Here is a 22,069-nt window from a genome sequence, read left to right on the forward strand (position 1 = left end):
AAAAAGCATAATAATGGGCTACAATTATGTAGGACGTGTAATCTGAGTGGGAATTTGAACATGTAGCGTTACAAGGGATTTTTAGACCTTTACAAAATACCACACACTTTGCTGGCTATATATATTATTTTTAAAGTTGCAAACACAAATTTTACACCATTTAATGTGGACATATGGTTGACATTCATACTATCTCCATTGTGATAACTAAATTATGATAAATTTAACTACGTCCAATACTTAACTTCTAACCATTAACAACCTTCAACACTGTCCTGCTATCTTATATGCCACTTTTTGGGGAGTTGGTATCGAAATCACGACAAACACAACACAGACGGATGCAGTTATGTATTTTAACCCTCACTCTACCCTACCCCCTGCAGCTGCCTAACCCTAACTGCAATTAGAGACACTTTTTCTCACCCATTAAAGTCATCTGTTTTCAGGTGTTAACCCATAGAATCTGGGAGAAGTTCCTGGACCTGTATGTTAAAATGGTTGCTGTGCCCGAAAACAGGATATTTATCAAGAATTTATTTTAGGGTCTGTTCAGAAACGAAAAGAAAATCACTTAAGTGCAAATTGAGGGCGCTGCCTTCAGGGACTAATTGAACAGGCCCGGGGGATCAATACGCCCGCAGTAAATTATCACGGCAAATTAAAATTTCTCCCCATAGCTCTCTTTATAAATCAGAAATCATCAACATTTGGATTTACCACTCAATCTCCAGGATAACAGCACGGATAGTCACTGCACAAATAACCAGGAATATTCAAAAGTACCTCAATTACTGATAAAAAAATTCCCAGTTTGCCTTAGTGAAACTAAGCAACTAATCCTCATCCTTTAGGTTCTAGCAAGGCTTTCCGAATGGATTTACATACCGTACGTTGTTTTTCAGAACTTTTTGACAGCTGAAACACTTAAACGTTGTATGCGTCTTCTGCTCTTGTTGTATCAGCTGAGGATCTCCAGAGTGCTTTCCATAATAAAAGTCACTGACCAACATTATCAGCTTTCCTTTGTCATTCTCCTCTACTGTACTTTGAGGATTAGAAGCATCTGGGCTTGTTATTCCAAAGCTCTGCATTTTTTCTGGACAACAGTACTGTAATATAAAACAAGGAACAGGACATTTTAGTAATAGAAAATATACATCTGATTTAAAAGAAAATCTCCAAATTACCAACTTGATTATAAAGAAATGGAAAAAACTGCCAGTTAAACTATTAAAGATCCTGCATATTTGCTTGTTTCTACATGTGGGAAAAGTACTATTTGGTCAACATGTAACTGCCTAATATAAAACTCCCTTTTGGAGAAAAGATCTAATTTTGAACACGCACCTAGTTACGATCATGCAAAAAACTACACAACATTTCTTCAAGACACTGAATTACCAAGCTGAAATTATCTTTATGAATCAGAAAGCGGTCTATCTACAAACACCATCTTTTCTCAACTCCTCTCCAGACATCAATTTAAATTTTTTTTTTATTAATAGATATTTATATACAGGTTGAGTCTCGCATATCCAAAACATGAAATATTCAGAAATACAAAATGTTTTGAGCGCAACCGAGATAGTGACACCTTTGCATTCTGATGGTTCAGTGTACATCACTTTATCACTAGTGCTTTCATGACTGATAGATGAATACAAATATCTGTAGTGCTCTAGTGATTGGCAATCGCCAGATTGTATAGCTTTCTAATATACAAAAAAAAAAAAAAAGCTGCTAGCCCCCAAATAGGTCTTTTGCCAGAAAGAGCCCACAGAATTTACAATGGTAACATAGGGGAGACCATAAACTAGATTATACACCTATGTATGGGATCTAATTCAACTTTCTTCTAAAAAGGGATTTTTAAACATTTCACCCACAAAGGGGTTAAAGGGGTGAAATAATTCCCCCCTCACAGAGGAGAGTTAAGATAGCCCACCCAGCCGGGGCTATAAAGAATGCAAGGTGCCGGCGATACAAAGTCACGGAGGGGGGAGGACACAATGCTCAGTTCCTGGACTTCCTTGCAGCGGCAGTTGCACAGCAGTCCATTATTCAAATTGGGCAGCCACATCAACTGTCACCCCTAAACACTGTCAAACATTGCTGGGTGTGGCTCACCTATTTGAAAAATGGACTGCACTGCAGCTTCCCCTGGCAACAAAGACCAGCCTTATGTTCAGGAAATTTTGTGATGAGTCAGTGGTATTTGCTATATTATCTATATCTATATATCTATATATATATTTCAGATACAAGTACTTAACCAAACTATATCCAGTCAGGAAAGGATAGTGTCTCAATTATCAGTGGTGAACCTGTCACTTGAACTAAACATAGCCGACCCTCTCAAAGCAATAGGAGGAAAGGCTAGATATTTTAACTCAAATGCATTAAAGGAAAGCTTGATAGTCAACCAACTGCTTATCTTCTGTGTAAAGGGTACAGACAGCTCTCCCAGTGACCTTAAGTGTTGTGCAAAAATATTTACCTTTTTACCTCAAAGGAGGAGTCCTAAGCAAAGCGAGAAGCTAAGCAAGGAGTCATAGGGCCCTTTGGAATAGAGTCAGCCTCTCCCTGCAAACCTTACATATTTAACATACAGCGGGCAGAGCTTGGACTGTCGTCCCAGCATTTACAGCACTGAGCAGGGCAGCATCAGAGGCTGGACAGGGCAGAGAAGGAGGCGGATTATTCTCCATAGCGCCGACCTTTTGAAAGCATCAATCGAGTGAAGGCCTGTCCGGAGGTGTGGCCTGACAATGATCAGCAGCGGCGGATGGAGCATGCAGTGTTGTAAGTCTAACTGCTGATCTTCTATGATAAACTAACCAGAAAATAAGACACAAAGACTACAGATTCCCATACAAAAAAATCCGTTTATTGTTTGTGTGTGTTCACGGGCGGTTTCATGGAGGGGCACTTTGAGGCTACCTGTTCTCAACAACATCCTACCACAAGTAAGCCTATTTTAAAAGCAGCATTAAATTTGCTTAAATACCAGCGCTTTTCAACTCTCTTAAAATTCCGTTGCGAAGCACGGGTATTCAGCTAGTTCTCACATATAAGTAGACATCTTGATCATTGTGGGACTGTTGTTAACACGTGCTGTCTCCCTTTGAAGAAGTGATCTCTTCGACAGCCTGTTAGGCCCACTTTGGATATGGATATCTTGTCACCCAAAGCGTTTAATAAATGACTTCCTTTAGGGGTGTTTTTAGCACAGAATCAGTCAGTCTCTCAGCAAGTCAGTTTCTGCTGCGGGGTACACTGAGCTCCACAAGGATAGACATTGGGGTGTAGAGTAGGATCTCGATCCGAGGCACCAACAGGCTCAAAAGCTTTGACTGTTCCCAGAATGCACAGCGCCGCCTCCTCTATAACCCCGCCTCCCTGCACAGGAGCTCAGTTTTGGTGCTTGCAGTAGCAGGCATGTCAACAGGAGGCTGCTCCAGGCAGTCTAAGAAAAGAGCTTTTTTTGAAGAAAAAAAAAGTGAAGTCTACAAGGGCTGCAGCGGAGGTTAGATGTCAGGGACATTCTCCGCTGTGACTCCATCTCTCCCACAGCGGCGCTGTAAACTCCCACGACCTGGTTGCCGGGTACACACAGCAGGAGGCTCCGGTTTTCTTCTTGGTCAGACACACACGACTGGGGCTCTCTGGGATCGCGTGGCCGCATTTCGGAAGGTGGTAAGTGGGTCCCGTTTGCGGGACCCGCGCTTTATTGCGATCCGGCGCAGCCGGTGGTAGGCAGCCCACGCGTGCTGGTGTGGACACCATCAGTACAGGGACCCCACTAGGCCACCAGGGCAAGGGCACAGGTCGTTTTCTCTCATAAACCGTTTCTCATGCAGCCCACAGTACCGGTGGTTAAGTCCAGCAGGGGGAAAGGCTTAGACCTGTAGCCCCTCCCCCAGGGCACCATTTAGAGTAAATGTTCCTGCCCTGGAGCTGCATCTCTCTCCCCCCCTCACTCACTCCCAGCAGTGTTTGGGCACCATTACACTCATCTATACTGTTCCTGGGACTGTTTAGGCAAATCCTCCTCTGTAAAGCCGCCTGCATGTCAGCGCTGTGCATCTTACAGGACACTTAAGTATTCTACATGTCTGTTGACAGTGCTAGTTAAGAAAGAGTGCATTTAGGCAGGGTTATTTAGTACAAGTACCCTGTGATATACATCCAGTCTTTACTGTGCATTGTTATATCTATCTTCTATATAGCTATATAGCTAGTCCAGTGCAGTATTATTGCATGTCATAACTTCTGCATTGTACAACTGTGACTATATGTGTGTGCATTTGCCTGCTGTGTGACTTCCATTTTGTGTTTCTCACTCAGCTTGCTATCCCTATATTCCAGTGGTTCGCAAACTCGGTCCTCAGGACCCCACACAGTGCATGTTTTGCAGGTAACCCAGCAAGTGCACAGGTGTACTAATTACGCACTGACACATTTTAAAAGGTCCCCAGGTGGAGCTAATTATGTCACTTGTGATTCTGTGAGGAGACCTGCAAAACATGCACTGTGTGGGGTCCTGAGGACCGAGTTTGAGAACCTCTGCTATATTCTATAACCTGAGGGGGCTAGGTGTGTCAGGTTTATTATTAATATAGCTCATTCACAAGATATACTCAGTGTGTATTTTTCTATGTGATTTTAGTCACAGTATCTCTCCTAAATTCCTGTTTGTGCCGACTACACTGCACAGGGGTTTGGGTCAGGTATTGTGCTGCTGATATTGTAGTGTGTTACCTTGTATTGCAATATACAGGTTGAGTATCCCATATCCAAACATTCCGAAATACGGAATATTCCGAAATACAGACTTTTTTGAGTGAGAGTGAGATAGTGAAATCTTTGTTTTTTGATGGCTCAATGTACACAAACTTTGTTTAATACACAAAGTTATTAATAATATTGTATTAAATGACCTTCAGGCTGTGTATATAAGGTGTAATTGAAACATAAATGAATTGTGTGAATGTAGACACACTTTGTTTAATGCATAAAGTTATAAAAAATATTGGCTAAAATTACCTTCAGGCTGTGTGTATAAGGTGTATATGTAACATAAATGCATTCTGTGCTTAGATTTAGGTCCCATCACCATGATAGCTCATTATGGTATCTAATTATTCCAAAATACAGAAAAATCCAATATCCAAAATACCTCTGGTCCCAAGCATTTTGGATAAGGGATACTCAACCTGTATCATGTCCGCTAAAAAGGGTAACGGTTCTGGGGCTGAACACACTGGGAGTGGTGATGAAGTCGCAGATACATTTGAGGAAAATGGAGCAGCTGAGGGTTTTGGTTCTGGGGGTTCCTTGCCCCCCAGTGGGACTGTAGCAACTGGGGTTCAGAATGACCCACCGTGGGCTACCTTCTCCACGCTATTGACTACACTAGTTACCAAACTAACGCCCCCTATGGGACCTCCTGTGCCGGTGCAACCGTTCATGGTCCCCGCGGTTAATCCGCCGTGGGCGGATCATTTGTCCAATCATTTACAGCAATTGAACCTTTCCTTGACTACTAAGAAGTCAAACCCTCACCCGCCTAAGACCAAAGGGTCCTCTAAGCGGGCCATTGCTTCCTCACAATCCACTGCTGTCCATGACACCTCGTCTGATGAGGATGGCGTTTATACTGACCCCACAGATTCCGATCCTGATCTTTCTGATGGGGAGGGTGTTTCACAAGTGGATGTTCCTGTTTTATTGGAGGCTATACGATCAATTCTTCAGATTACAGATGAACCAAAACCGTCCGTTCCTCCTAAGAAACCGGATAGGTTTAAACGTCAGAAGGTGGTTAAACTACTTTTACCTCATTCAGATCATCTGGTTGATATTCGTCAGGAATCCTGGGAAAACCCAGGAAAGAAGTTCACGCCTCACAAGAAGCTACTTGCTCGCTATCCTGTCGCGCCGGAGCTGACTAAAAATTGGGAGACACCTCCGCCGGTGGATTCACATGTGGCAAGGATGGTGATCTCCTCAGCTCTACCTGTCACTACAGTTACGTCTCTGAAAGAGCCTACGGATAAGCGGGTGGAGGGTTGTATAAAAGCCATTTATACCCTTGCGGGCGCCGTTCACAGGCCCACTATTGCAGCGACATGGGCTGCAAAAGCTATTGAAGCGTGGGCCCAGGAGTTGGAAGCTGAAATCTCTTCTGACCGTGCTAGACAATGCTTGTTGTATATGGTCACGGCTTCTCACTATGTTAAGGAGGCGGCTTCTGATGCCGGTGTTCTGGCAGCCAAGGCTTCGACTAAGTCAGTTCTAGCTCGCCAGATCTTATGGCTGCGGTCCTGGTCTGTGGATCTGGACTCTAGAAAAACCCTGGAGGTACTCCCTTTTAAAAGGGAAATATCCTTTTTGGAGAGGACTTGAATAAAATAGTGGCTAATTTGGCATCTGCTAAAATAGCCCGTCTACCAAGTACTGCCCCTTCTGTACCGAAGGTTAAAATAAGATTTTACTTACCGATAAATCTATTTCTCGTAGTCCGTAGTGGATGCTGGGACTCCGTAAGGACCATGGGGAATAGCGGCTCCGCAGGAGACAGGGCACAAAATAAAAGCTTAAGGATCAGGTGGTGTGCACTGGCTCCTCCCCCTATGACCCTCCTCCAAGCCTCAGTTAGGATACTGTGCCCGGACGAGCGTACATAATAAGGAAGGATATTGAATCCCGGGTAAGACTCATACCAGCCACACCAATCACACCGTACAACTTGTGATCTGAACCCAGTTAACAGTATGATAAACGTAAGGGAGCCTCTGAAAAGATGGCTCACAACAATAACCCGAATTTTTGTAACAATAACTATATACAAGTATTGCAGACAATCCGCACTAGGGATGGGCGCCCAGCATCCACTACGGACTACGAGAAATAGATTTATCGGTAAGTAAAATCTTATTTTCTCTGACGTCCTAGTGGATGCTGGGACTCCGTAAGGACCATGGGGATTATACCAAAGCTCCCAAACGGGCGGGAGAGTGCGGATGACTCTGCAGCACCGAATGAGAGAACTCCAGGTCCTCCTCAGCCAGGGTATCAAATTTGTAGAATTTAGCAAACGTGTTTGCCCCTGACCAAGTAGCTGCTCGGCAAAGTTGTAAAGCCGAGACCCCTCGGGCAGCCGCCCAAGATGAGCCCACTTTCCTTGTGGAATGGGCTTTTACTGATTTTGGCTGTGGCAATCCTGCCACAGAATGTGCAAGCTGAATTGTACTACAAATCCAACGAGCAATCGTCTGCTTAGAAGCAGGAGCACCCAGCTTGTTGGGTGCATACAGGATAAACAGCGAGTCAGATTTTCTGACTCCAGCCGTCCTGGAAACATATTTTCAAGGCCCTGACAACGTCAAGCAACTTAGAGTCCTCTAAGTCCCTGGTAGCCGCAGGTACCACAATAGGTTGGTTCATGTGAAATGCAGAAACCACCTTAGGTAGAAATTGAGGACGAGTCCTCAATTCCGCCCTGTCAGAATGAAAAATTAAGTAAGGGCTTTTATATGATAAAGCCGCCAATTCTGACACGCGCCTGGCTGAAGCCAAGGCTAACAGCATCGACACCTTCCATGTGAGATATTTTAAGTCCACAGTGGAAAGTGGTTCGAGCCAATGTGACTTTAGAAAACTCAACACCACGTTGAGATCCCAAGGTGCCACTGGAGGCACAAAAGGAGGCTGTATGTGCAGCACCCCTTTTACAAATGTCTGAACTTCAGGTACTGAAGCCAGTTCTTTCTGGAAGAAAATCGACAGGGCCGAAATTTGAACCTTAATGGACCCTAATTTTAGGCCCATAGACAGTCCTGTTTGCAGGAAATGAAGGAAACGACCCAGTTGAAATTCCTCTGTAGGGGCCCTCTTGGCCTCACACCACGCAACATATTTACGCCAAATGCGGTGATAATGTTTTGCGGTTACGTCCTTCCTGGCTTTGACCAGAGTAGGAATGACTTCTTCTGGAATGCCTTTTTCCCTCAGGATCCGGCGTTCAACCGCCATGCCGTCAAACGCAGCCGCGGTAAGTCTTGGACCAGACAAGGCCCCTGCAGTAGCAGGTCCTTTCTTAGAGGTAGAGGCCACGGTTCGTCCGTGAGCATCTATTGAAGTTCCGGGTACCAAGTCCTTCTTGGCCAATCCGGGACCACGAGTATAGTTCTTACTCCTCTCCTTCTTATGATTCTCAGTACTTTTGGTATGAGAGGCAGAGGAGGGAACACATACACTGACTGGTACACCCACGGCGTTACCAGAGCGTTCTCTGCTATTGCCTGAGGGTCCCTTGACCTGGCGCAATATCTGTCCAGTTTTTTGTTTAGACGTGACGCCATCATGTCCACCTTTGGTTTTTCCCAACGGTTTACAATCAGGTGGAAGATTTCTGGGTGAAGTCCCCACTCTCCCGGGTGAAGGTCGTGTCTGCTGAGGAAGTCTGCTTCCCAGTTGTCCACTCCCGGAATGAATACTGCTGACAGTGCTATCACATGATTTTCCGCCCAGCGAAGAATCCTTGCAGCTTCTGCCATTGCCCTCCTGCTTCTCGTGCCGCCCTGTCTGTTTACGTGGGCGACTGACGTGATGTTGTCCGATTGGATCAACACCGCCTGACCCTGAAGCAGAGGTTTTGCTTGACTTAGGGCATTGTAAATGGCCCTTAGTTCCAGAATGTTTATATGAAGAGACGTTTCCAAGCTTGACCACAGGCCCTGGAAATTCCTTCCCTGTGTGACTGCTCCCCAGCCTCTCAGGCTGGCATCCGTGGTAACCAGGATCCAATCCTGAATGCCAAATCTGCGGCCCTCTAGTAGATGAGCACTCTGCAGCCACCACAGGAGAGACACCCTTGTCCTTGGCGACAGGGTTATCCGCTGATGCATCTGCAGATGCGATCCGGACCATTTGTCCAGTAGATCCCACTGAAATGTTCTTGCATGGAATCTTCCGAATGGAATCGCTTCGTAAGAAGCCACCATTTTTCCCAGGACCCTCGTGCACTGATGCACTGAGACCTGGCCTGGTTTTAGGAGGTTCCTGACTAGCTCGGATAACTCCCTGGCCTTCTCCTCCGGGAGAAACACCTTCTTCTGGACTGTGTCCAGAATCATTCCTAGGAACAGTAGACGTGTCGTTGGAATCAGCTGCGATTTTGGAATATTTAGAATCCACCCGTGCTGACGTAACACTACCTGAGATAGTGCTACTCCGACTTCTAACTGTTCCCTGGATCTTGCCCTTATCAGGAGATCGTCCAAGTAAGGGATAATTAAAATGCCTTTTCTTCGTAGAAGAATCATCATTTCGGCCATTACCTTGGTAAAGACCCGAGGTGCCGTGGACAATCCAAACGGCAGCGTCTGAAACTGATAATGACAGTTTTGTACTACAAACCTGAGGTACCCTTGGTGAGAAGGGTATATTGGGACGTGGAGATAAGCATCTTTGATGTCCAGAGACACCATATAGTCCCCTTCTTCCAGGTTCGCTATCACTGCTCTGAGTGACTCCATCTTGAATTTGAACCTTTTTATGTAAGTGTTCAAGGATTTCAGATTTAAAATTGGTCTCACCGAGCCGTCCGGCTTCGGTACCACAAACAGCGTGGAATAATACCCCTTTCCTTGTTGCAGGAGGGGTACCTTGATTATCACCTGCTGGGAATACAGCTTGTGAATGGCTTCCAAAACTGCCTCCCTGTCGGAGGGAGACTTTGGTAAAGCAGACTTCAGGAACCGACGAGGGGGAAACGCCTCGAATTCCAATTTGTACCCCTGCGATACTACCTGTAGAATCCAGGGATCCACTTGCGAGTGAGCCCACTGCGCGTTGAAATTCTTGAGACGGGCCCCCACCATATCTGAGTCTGCTTGTAAAGCCCCAGCGTCATGCTGAAGACTTGGCAGAAGCAGGGGAGGGCTTCTGCTCCTGGGAAGCGGCTGCATGGTGCAGTCTTTTTCCTCTTCCTCTGCCCCGGGGCAGAAAAGAGTGGCCTTTTGCTCGCTTGTACTTATGGGAACGAAAGGACTGAGTTTGAAAAGACGGTGTCTTTTTCTGCTGATGTGGAGTGACCTGGGGTAAAAAGGTGGATTTTCCAGCCGTTGCCGTGGCCACCAGGTCCGATAGACCAGCCCCAAATAACTCCTCCCCTTTATACGGCAATACTTCCATGTGCCGTTTGGAATCCGCATCCCCTGACCACTGTCGCGTCCATAACGCTCTTCTGGCAGAGATGGACATAGCACTTACTCTTGATGCCAGGGTGCAAATATCCCTCTGTGCATCACGCATATATAGTAATGCATCCTTTAAATGTTCTATAGTTAACAAAATATTGTCCCTATCCAGGGTATCAATATTCTCAGTCAGGGAATCCGACCATGCGACTCCAGCACTGCACATCCAGGCTGAGGCGATTGCTGGTCGCAGTATAACACCAGTATGTGTGTATATACTTTTTAGGATATTTTCCAGCCTTCTATCAGCTGGTTCTTTGAGGGTGGCCGTATCAGGAGACGGTAACGCTACTTGTTTAGATAAACGTGTGAGCGCCTTATCTACCCTAGGGGGTGTTTCCCAACGCGCCCTAACCTCTGGCGGGAAAGGATATAATGCTAATAATTTTTTAGAAATTAGCTGTTTTTTATCGGGGGAAACCCACGCTTTTTCACACACCTCATTTATTTCCTCTGACTCAGGAAAAACTATTGGTAGTTTTTTCTCACCCCACATAATACCCTTCTTTGTGGTACTTGTAGTGTCAGAAAGGTTCAATGCCTCTTTCATTACCGTGATCATGTAACGTGTGGCCCTACTGGACATTACGTTTGTCTCGTCACCGTCGACACTAGACTCAGTATCTGTGTCCGGGTCTGTGTCGACCCACTGAGGTAACGGGCGTTTTAGCGCCCCTGACGGTGTCTGAGACGCCTGGACAGGCACTAATTGATTTGCCGGCTGTCTCATGTCGTCAACAGTTTTTTGCAAATTGCTGACATTATCACTTAATTGTTTAAATACAATCATCCAGTCAGGTGTCTACTCCCTAGGGGGTGACATCACCAACACAGGCAACTGCTCCGCCTCCACATCATTTTCCTCCTCATACATGTCGACACACGCGTACCGACACACAGCACACACACCGGGAATGCTCTGATAGAGGACAGGACCCCACTTAGCCCTTTGGAGAGACAGAGGGAGAGTCTGCCAGCACACACCCAGCGCTATATATATATATACAGGGATAACCTTATATAAGTGTTATTCCCTAATAGCTGCTGTTATTATCGTTATTTGCTGCCAAAAATGCCCCCCCCTTCTCTTTTTTACCCTGATTCTGAAGCAGGACTGCAGGGGAGAGTCAGGGAGCCGTCCTTCCAGCGGAGCTGTGAGGGAAAATGGCGCTTGTGTGCTGAGGAGATAGGCTCCGCCCCTTCACGACGTCCTTATCTCCCGCTTTTTTGTGTAAAAATGGCAGGGGATTAAAATACATCCATATAGCCCAGGAGCTATATGTGATGTATTCTTTTTGCCACCTAAGGTATATACTGTTATATTGCGTCTCAGGGCGCTCCCCCCCAGCGCCCTGCACCCTCAGTGACCGGAGTGTGAAGTGTGCTGAGAGCAATGGCGCACAGCTGCGGTGCTGTGCGCTACCTTAGACTGAAGACAGGATGTCTTCTGCCGCCGATTTCACCGGACCTCTTCGTCTCTTCTGGCTCTGTAAGGGGGACGGCGGCGCGGCTCCGGTGACCCATCCAGGCTGAACCTGTGATCGTCCCTCTGGAGCTAATGTCCAGTAGCCTAAGAAACCCGATCCACTCTGCACTCAGGTGAGTCCGTTTCTTCTCCCCTTAGTCCCACGATGCAGTGAGCTTGTTGCCAGCAGGACTCACTGAAAATAAAAAAACCTAACTAAACTTTTATTCTAAGCAGCTCAGGAGAGCCACCTAGATTGCACCCTTCTCGGCCGGGCACAAAAATCTAACTGGGGCTTGGAGGAGGGTCATAGGGGGAGGAGCCAGTGCACACCACCTGATCCTTAAGCTTTTATTTTGTGCCCTGTCTCCTGCGGAGCCGCTATTCCCCATGGTCCTTACGGAGTCCCAGCATCCACTAGGACGTCAGAGAAAAGTACTTCCATTCGTCCCTTTCATCCTTCAGGAAAAGCAAAAGGTCAGGCGTACACCAAACAGGGTCGCACTTCCAAATCTGGCAAGCCAGGGCCCAAATGTGGCTGGGCTGCCCGTCAGCCAGTTTCCAATACCGATAAGCCTGCCGCATGACGGGGCGGGCCTCCTCCTGGGGGACCCCAGGGTGGGGGGCCGGCTTCTAAGGTATACCCAGGAATGGTTGAAGACCACTTCAGATGCCTGGGTATGGGAAGTCATCACTCGGGGTTACGCCGTCTCCTTCAAAATCCATCCCCCTCATCGATTTTGCCTGACAGACGTTCCTTCGGATAAGGTAAAGGCAAAGACTCTTCATTTGGTGGTACAGACCCTCCTGGAAACAGGAGTGGTAGTACAGGTGCCTCTTGCTCAGAGGGGCCAGGGGTACTATTCGCCGCTGTTACTAGTCCCGAAACCGAATGGGTCCTCCCGGCCCATTCTCAACCTCAAGGCGTTGAACAAATTTGTGAAGGTATCCAAGAACCGTATGGAAACTCTTCGCTCTATTGTCCTGGCCTTGGAACCTGGAGATTATATGGTCTCCCTGGACATACAGGACGCCTACCTGCATATCCCTATAGCAGTGTCGCATCAGCAGTATCTGAGGTTTGCGGTTGGCAATCTACATTACCAATTTCGGGCGTTACCTTTTGGTTTGACCACGGCTCCGCGAGTCTTCACCAAAGTCATGGCGGTGATGACGGCTGTACTCCGCCGTCAAGGGGTCAGGATCCTACCGTACCTGGACGACTTGTTGATCCTGGCAAATTCCCCAGAAAGTCTCCTACGTCATTTGGATCTGACTGTCCGGTTTCTGCAAGCCCACGGTTAGCTCATCAACTGGAAGAAATCGTCCCTGGTCCCTGCTCAGAGCATGGTGCACCTGGGAGCATTATTGGACACTCGCAACCAATGGTTGTTTTTGTCTCAGGAGAAAGTCCTTAAGCTTCAGGACAGGATTCGATACTTCCTATCTCGTCCGCAAGTGTTGATACATTCGGCGATGCAAGTGTTAGGCCTCATGGTGTCGGTATTCGACATGGTGGAGTATGCTCAATTTCATTCTCGCCCCCTCCAGGGCTGATTCTGGCCAAGTGGAACGGCCTGCCTCACCATCAAGGTCTCAATTGATCTCCTTGACCACGGAGGTCCGTCTGTCACTGAGCTGGTGGTTTCAGGACCAACGATTGAGCAGGGGTCCCCCCTTCTGGATACCCGACTGGATCCTGCTGACGACAGATTCCAGTCTGAGAGGTTGGGGCGCCGTGTTGGAGCAACACTCCCTTCAGGGTCGGTGAACCGTGGAGGAGTCTCACCTCCCGATCAACATTCTTGAATTACGGGCGGTATTCAACTCATTGAACTTGGCCCAGCATTTAATACAGAACCGACCTGTTCCGGTACAGTCAGACAACGCCACCACAGTGGCTTACATAAATCAAGGCGGCACTCGAAATCGCTTGGCAATGAAGGAAGTATCACGGATTCGTCAATGGGCAAAACGCATCTACTGGCCATATCGGCAATAATCATTCCGGGGGTCCTGAATTCGGAAGCGAACTTTCTCAGTCGTCAGGACGTACACGCCGGAGATGTTTCAACTCCTAGTGGAAAGGTGGGGCCTTCCAGACGTGGACCTGATGGCGTTTCGACACAACCACAAGGTTCCGGTCTTCGGAGCAAGAACAAGGGATCCTCAAGCAGCGTTCGTGGATGCACTGGCGGTTCCGTGGAATTTTCGGCTGCCGTACGTGTTCCCTCCGGTGTCACTCCTGCCCAGGGTAATACGGAAGTTCAAGCAGGAAGGAGGACTTCTGCTTCTCGTAGCTCCAGCATGGCCCAGACGGAACTAGTTCTCAGACGTCCGGGGCCTCTCGCTAGAGTGTCCCCTTCTACTTCCACAACGACCAGACCTCCTCATTCAGGGCCCCTGCGTCTACCAGGACTTGGCCCGGCTGGCTTTGACGGCATGGCTCTTTAAGCTTCCGTCTTGAGGGCTAGAGGTTTTTCTGAGTCGGTCATTCAAACTATGCTGCGGGCCCGGAAACCGGCTTCTGCTCGGATTTACCATAGGGTCTGGCATTCTTACTTTGTTTGGTGCGCATCTAACAATTATGACGCTTCCAAGTTTAGTACGGCCAAGTTTTTAGCTTTTCTTCAGCAGGGCCTGGACCTTAGCCTGCGTCTGGCTTCCATCAAGGTTCATATTTCTGCCTTGTCTGTTTGGTTTCAGAGAAAAATCGTAACCTTGCCCGAAGTACATACCTTCACTCAGGGTGTATTGCGAATCCAACCTCCCTATGTCCCGCCTGTGGCGCCTTGGGATTTGTTGGTGGTTTTGGAGGCGTTGCAAGAGTTTGAACCCCTTGAATCGGCTGACCTTAAGTGGGTTTCCCTTAAGGTGGTGTTTCTGCTGGCTATTGCCTCTGCTAGAAGTGTGTCGGATTTGGGCGCCTTGTCTTGTAGTTCCCCATATCTGATTGTTCACCGTGACCGGGCGGTTCGTCTGACTCGTCCCGGGTATTTACCTAAGGTGGTGTCTTAGTGCCACCTTAATCAGGAGATAGTGGTTCCGGCCCTTGTCTCTCCTGATTTGTCTCCCAAAGAGCGGTCTTTGGATGTGGTACGGGCTCTCCGTATCTATGTGAAGAGGACTGCTTCCATCCGGAAGTCTGATTCTCTCTTTGTTCTGTTTGGTTTTCACAAATGTGGCTGGCCTGCTCACAAGCAGACCTTGGCAAGGTGGATAAGCATGCGCAATCACCATTCTAATGTGAGGGCTGGTCTGTCCACTCCTGCTCACATTAAGGCCCATTCTACTAGGTCTGTCGAACCTTCTTGGGCGGCCCGCCGTGGTGCGACCCTTGAACAATTGTGCAAGGCGGCCTACGTGGTTCTCAGTGAACACGTTCATAAGGTTCTATGCTTTCGATACTGCCGCTTCCCAAGATGCTTCCTTTGGACACCGGGTTCTTGTGCCTGCTACAGTGCGTCCCCTCCCATAAGGAACTGCTTTAGGACATCCTCAATGTCTATCCTTGTGGAGCCCAGTGTACCCCGCAGCAGAAAACGAGATTTATGGAAAGAACTTACCTTTGTTAAATCTCTTTCTGCGAGGTACACTGGGCTCCACAAGGCGCCCACCCTGACGCACTTAGCTTCTTTGGGTTGGTATGGCATTAGCCGCTGACACTTTCTCCTGGGGTGAAATTGTGTTCTCTGTGGCTACTAACTGTTGTTGTCTCTTTTACCTGCTACTGCATTGGGCTTGTTAACTAAAAACTGAGCTCCTGTGCAGGGAGGCGGGGTTATAGAGGAGGCAGCGCTGTGCATTCTGGGAACAGTCAAAGCTTTTGAGCCTGTTGGTGCCTCGGATCAAGATCCTACTCTACACCCCAATGCCTATCCTTGTGGAGCCCAGTGTACCTCGCAGAAAGAGATTTAACAAAAGGTAAGCTCTTACTATAAATCTAATTTTTGTTGGTAACTAGTTATCTACTTTTACTGGAAGTTTTAATCCATCAGGAAGATTAATTCAGGATGGTAAAGAGGTAAGCTTTTAGTACAGAATCAAAATGTCACTCTCACCACACTGCTTAGTTCACCAGTCTGGAAATCTTCATTAACAGACTGGTGAATCAGTATTAATAAACTTCCAAATGGGGGCGGAAACATTGATAGATGTGAACATGCCCTTGTCTTGAATAAACGGTCTTCGTTATGCTTAAGTCTGGTGAGTGCACCCTTCATGTGGTACTGTGTAATTAGAGCTGAAGAGCTGAAGAGCAGTGTTTGGGTAGTGTCGCCTGCATTATTTTGTATATATATTTATTAATACATACACACATACATGTAAAAGCACACAGTACTGTGCAAACGTTTTAGGCAGGTGTGGAAAAAAAGGCTACAGAAATAAGAATGCTTACAAAAATAGAAGAAGTGTTGATAGTTTGCATTTTGTTAATGGAGAAAATAAGATTTTAAACCTACCGGTAAAACTTTTTCTCCTAGTCCGTAGAGGATGCTGGGGACTTCGTAAGGACCATGGGGTATAGACAGGCTCCGCAGGAGACATGGGCACTATAAAGAACTTTAGAATGGGTGTGCACTGACTCCTCCCTCTATGCCCCTCCTCCAGACCTCAGTTAGAGAAACTGTACCCAGAGGAGATGGACAATACGAGGAAAGGATTTTGTTAATCTAAGGGCAAGATTCATACCAGCCCACACCATCCACACCGTATAAACTGGAATATACGCAACCAGTTAACAGTATGAACACAAAACAGTATCAGCTAAAGACTGATCTCAACCCTTATGTAAGCAACAACTATATACAAGCTTTGCAGATTTTGTCCGGACTGGGACGGGCGTCCAGCATCCTCTACGGACTAAGAGAAAAAAAATTTACCGGTAGGTTTAAAATCTTATTTTCTCTTACGTCCTAGAGGATGCTGGGGACTTTAGATGCTGGGGAATTTAGATTTAAAATGGGTCTGACCGAACCATCCGGCTTCGGGACCACGAACAGGGTCGAATAGTACCCTTTCCCCTGTTGGACTAGGGGAACCTTGACAATCACTTGCTGTTGATACAGCTTTTGAATTGCAGCGAACACTACTTCCCTCTCTGGGGGAGAAGCTGGCAAGGCCGACTTGAAAAATCGGTGAGGGGGCACCTCTTCGAATTCCAGTTTGTAGCCTTGGGATACAATATCCATCGCCCAAGGATCCACGTCTGACAGAACCCAGACCTGGCTGAAAAGTCGAAGACGTGCCCCCACTGGTGCGCACTCCCTCAGTGGAGCCCCAGCGTCATGCGGTGGATTTAGTAGAAGCCGGGGAGGACTTCTGCTCCTGGGAACGAGCCGTAGCAGGCATTCTTTTCCCTCTACCCAGGAAAGATGAGCCCCGACCTCTTCTGGACTTACGCGACAGAAAGGACTGTATCTGATACTGTGGAGTTTTCTTTTGCTGTGGGGGAACAAAAGGCAAAAAGGTAGATTTACCCGCGGTAGCTGTGGCAACCAGGTCCGCGAGACCTTCCCCAAATAAAACTTCACCTTTGTATGGCAAAACATCCATATGTTTCTTTGAGTCGTCATCACCCGTCCATTAGCGAGTCCACAGGGCGCGCCTAGCAGAGACCGCCATGGCGTTGGCTCTCGACCCCAGCAGCCCAACGTCTCTTTGAGCATCCCTCATATATAAGACTGCGTCTTTAATGTGGCCTAAGGTTAATAAAAATAGGATTTTGGTACTTACCAGGTAAATCCTTTTCTTTGAATCCATAGGGGGCACTGGAGTACTCTTGGGATATGGACGGCTTAGCAGAAACAAAGGCACTGAATATTTAAATTTAGAACTCTCCACCCCTCCATATCCCAGAGTACCTCAGTGTACGACCTCAGTGTTTTTTACTGAGCGAACAGGAACTATAGAGAGGTTGACAATGGAGAATTCCTATAACATAACGGACAACAACAAAGTTGACACATAACGTTACTGTCAACTAAACAGTTGACACCATAACCGATAGACCTTTATAATTTGAACCAATCAGTGAAAATGTGGTACCATAAGCTCCTCTGAGCTTAATACAACCCAGGTAAAACTGCTCTGGGTGGGCGTCCAGTGCCCCCTATGGATTCAAAGAAAAGGATTTACCTGGTAAGTACCAAAATCCTATTTTCTTTTTCATCCACTAGGGGTCACTGGAGTACTCTTGGGACGTACCAAAGCTTCCCTCGTGGGCGGGAGAGCTGTTTGACACCTGTAACAGTAGGCGGCCAAAGCTAGATGCTGATGCCGCAAACGTTTCAAAACTTGTAAACGCGCACAAACGTGTGCACTGAAGACTATGTAGCCGCGTCGTAGAAGCTCCACGACCAGCTGGTCATGACATTCCCACAGAACCTGTGGGATGAGCTATTACTGACGTAGGCGACTGTAACTTAGCCTTAAGGTAAGCCTGACGTGTAGTCCGTTTTATCCAACTGGATAATGTCTGCTGAGAAACTGGCTAACCCCAGTTGGCAGCATCATAGAGAACAAACAACGTATCCGTATTACGAACTGTAGACGTTCGGGACATATAAACGCGTAATGCGCGTACCACATTCAGAATTCTAGAATGTGCTGTCAACACAGGAAACACTATTGGTTTATTGATGTGAAAAATAAGAAATCGGAATTCGTCCGAAGTTCCGCTCTGTCATGAGGAAACCCAAATACGGTGGCTTGGAATACAAGGCACCCAAATTTGAAAACAAAACCCTTGCCGAAGCTAAGGCTAGAAGAAAAAACGTTTTCCAAGTGAGAAACTTAATCCCCATTTGTTGTAAGGGTTCAAAATATGAAAACTGTAAGAAATTTGAACCCAGCTTCAAGTCGCATGGCTCTGTAGGTGGGATAAATGGAGGCTGCACTCTGATGACACCTTGTAGAAAGGTGTGTACCGACGCAATAAAGTCAAACGTCTTTGAAAATAAATTGACAACACAGATACCTGCACCCTCAGTGTAGATAAACGCAGTTCTCCATCCCACCCCGTCTGTAAAATAACAGAATACGGGTAACTTGAAAGATGATGTCGGAAACTTCCGAGCTTCACACCAACCTATATAGGCACACCAAATTCTGTAATAATGAGCTGCCGTAACCGGCTTCCTAGCTCGTAACATGGTTGGTATAACCGATACTGTAATGCCCTATCTCTTTTCTTAAGAGGGCGGTCTCAACCACCACCCCGTCAACCGCAGCCGCGGTACATAGGTAAATAGGGGTAAAAGAATGGTCCCTGTTGTAACAGGTTGGACGTAGTATGAGCGGGCAAGGATCGTGTGCGAGTATTCCTTGGAGATTCGAGAAGCAAGCTCTCCGAAACCCATGAGATATCACTAGTATGACTGTGACGAACTGTCTTATGATCCGTTTTAGCAACGGAGAGAGCAGCGGAAAACGGTGGACCCAGATACACGAGGCTGTACGACCACGCGAATGTGAAAGCCTCCACCGCCACTGCCCTTGTGATCTGTCGTTCTGTACACATACTGAGCGTTTGTAATTGTGGCGAGATGCCATCATGTACACCTGAAGGTAACCCCACCTGTGGACCCACATGTGAAACACCTCTGGATTTAATGCCCAGTTTTCTGGATGAAAATCCCGACGGCTAAGATCATCTGTCTAACAGATGTCCACTCCCGGAATGAACCCCGTCGACAATATCACCTTGTGGTATTCTGGGCAATTGAGGATTCGAGCTACCTCCCGCATTGCCATGCGGCTACTCGGTCCTCCCTGGATGTTGTGTATGCAACTCCCATTGCGTTGTCTGACTGCACTTGGACAGACTGAAAGCGAAGCCTGTAGTGCATTGTAAATTGCACGGAGTTCCAGGACATTTATAGACAGCAATCTGTCGTGATCCGTTTTAGAACCCCTGTCGCTGACCTTTTTAACTACAACTCCTCAACCTCTGAGACTCTCGCCCAGAGTATAGACACCTCCGCCCCCCTGTGGGAAACGCGAGTGAAACCCGGCGAACTAAAGCGCTTCGAAAACACATCATTGTTCCTAATAGGCGAATACACCAATGTACCGCTAGTGTGCGTGGCTTTTGCACTAATTGTACTAGATGGTATAATCTGTTCTTCCTGGTGTAGTAGGTAAATCTCTTTGATTTACCGTATCTATACTCATACCTAGGAATTGAAGTCATTCAGACGGAATTAGATGCGATTGTTTTTGAACTTGACACTGCAACCGTGGTGTACGTTAGTAGCGCAAGTAAGAGGAACCTCTGTTGAGACAGAGTTCTTATGAGCAGATCGTCTAAGTATGGAACGATTGTCACTGCCAGGGCTCTGAGATGAGCTATCATCACCAACCTCACTTTGGTGAATACCCGAGGCGCTGACAAGAGGCCAAACGGTAGAACCTGAAACGGTTAATGGTTGTGGCGTATTGCAAAACGCAAGAACCTGTGATGCGGTGACCAAACCGGAATGGGTAAATACGCATTCTGAAGATCAAGCGCAATCATGCAATCTTGTGGCTCCAAATATGCAAATACTAACCGCAGAAATCCATTTTCAAACTGTAGTAAGTGACTTGCTGATTGAGACTGCGACGGAGCCCTCCGGCTTCGGTACCCCAAACAGAGGGGAATAAGTAACCTTGACTCTGTTGGTGTACCAGGCCTGGAAATAAAAACAGCTGAAACCAGCAGAGACTGAATGGCAACCTGCCAAAACGCCTAATTTCGTCCGACAGAGGCAGTCTTGTCTTTTAACCTTTAAATAGCGGATATATCCATGAGTGGATGTCTGGAAACCCGGCCAATGTAACGTGTAAAGACGCGCTTCCACAATTGGAAATTCGAGATGGCCTAAGAGGCCGTCAAGCCACTGGCTTGTTGACTTTAGCGCCCTGGCGTTACAAGTTGTGACTGTTTTTGTACCACAGCCTTGAAAAGAGTGAAGTCTAAAGACTTTAAACGCCGGACCAAAGTATTTCCGTTTTGATACCGGAGGAGGCAATGGCTAGACTTTAACCCCCCCCCCCCCCCCCCGCCTTGGCCTGAATATCAAATTTAGTACCAAACAACTTCTGGCCTTGTCGTGCTGAAACTAGCGACGATAAAAAGCGAGAATCGAGGTAACAGGCGTCAGCAGAAGCTTTACAGAGATACTCTGCAGCTTCTTATTAGCGATAAGTCTAATGTGATCGTCATTGTTTCCATACATAGAGCGCCTAGTGACCCAAATGTATCTTGGGTCTTTATAATGTTTGACACAGACGAATTCACCAATGGCGGATTCTCCGATTTAGATGTGGAAACGGGTAAATAGACTTAAATCTTAGTCAGATATTCTAAATAAGAAACTCATTGAAGATCTGTCGTTTATTAAATTCGACGGATTAGATGTTAGAGTCTCCTTAGTCTCTGTAAATTTGAGACATTGACTCACTGGTCATTAGCAATGTATGGTTGTCAAAACCCGCACTATCTGACTGCTGGTCTAATGTGCCCTCCTCACTCGTATTTAGCGCTGTGAGGTTTGACATAGAATTTGTCAGACTGCATTAAATGATAAGACCAGTTAAATTAACACCCTGGTACCCAAAAGGAAGTTGGACCTTTGGAAAGTCTGAGACTCCTCCGTTAGAGCTGGCGGAGTAACTTCCGAGACTCCGATCTTACCACTCCTGTCGAACGGAGTCAATTTAAATTGCCAATGCTTAACATAGGATCTGGGAATGAACAGGCTTCCGGAGTGGAAACCTACAACGCAACTGAATCTGTGGTAGATTTATGTACATACATTGTAGTAAACCTTGTTTTTAGTCTGTGTTGGAGCCTTACTCCTTATACACACAGACAACACAATAGCCAAAAGGCCAGACACTTGCACAACCCAGTAAAGTCTTTACTTAAGGTGTGTAATATATATATATATATATATATATATATATATATTTATATTTATGTCGAAATACAGTTCACATGGCTAGCCTATGTGAAACCTGAACCAAAATTCCCACTAACACCCCTGCGCCTCCGTGTGGAGTAGAGATGTATGGCAGGAATGTTCTGGAATTACAAACTGGAAGAAACAGGAAACATGATTAAAATGGCCCCCATGCCATGCTTACACTGAAAATCACAGGACAGGTTACAATACCTGCTGCAGTGTTAATATAGGCTCAATAGCCTATTATACAGCGATAATCACTGTCTAGTAAACAGTAATAAACACATGCAGGTTACAATACATGCCTTCAGTGTTAATATAGGCTCAATAGCCTATAATACCCTGCATAATCACAGGCAGGTCACAATCCAGTTAATATAAACACT

The 22,069-nt window shown here is 46.7% G+C and overlaps 1 protein-coding gene across 6 annotated transcripts in view; it reads right to left on the minus strand.

The window, feature by feature from the left end:
- Window positions 1-22,069, minus strand: part of ZNF280D (zinc finger protein 280D) — a 629,515-nt gene that overhangs the window by 539,161 nt on the left and 68,285 nt on the right. For all 6 annotated transcript variants that reach the window (XR_010179244.1, XR_010179243.1, XM_063926145.1 and 3 more), the window contains one exon: window positions 889-1,112. Coding sequence is in view for 4 of the 6 variants with exons in the window: in XM_063926145.1 (XP_063782215.1) it covers window positions 889-1,112 (224 nt within the window). In the remaining 2 variants the exon portion in view is untranslated. The remainder of the gene's footprint in view (window positions 1-888; window positions 1,113-22,069) is intronic.

The sequence above is a fragment of the Pseudophryne corroboree genome, chromosome 6 (assembly GCF_028390025.1).
Source record: "Pseudophryne corroboree isolate aPseCor3 chromosome 6, aPseCor3.hap2, whole genome shotgun sequence".
Taxonomy (NCBI): domain Eukaryota; kingdom Metazoa; phylum Chordata; class Amphibia; order Anura; family Myobatrachidae; genus Pseudophryne; species Pseudophryne corroboree.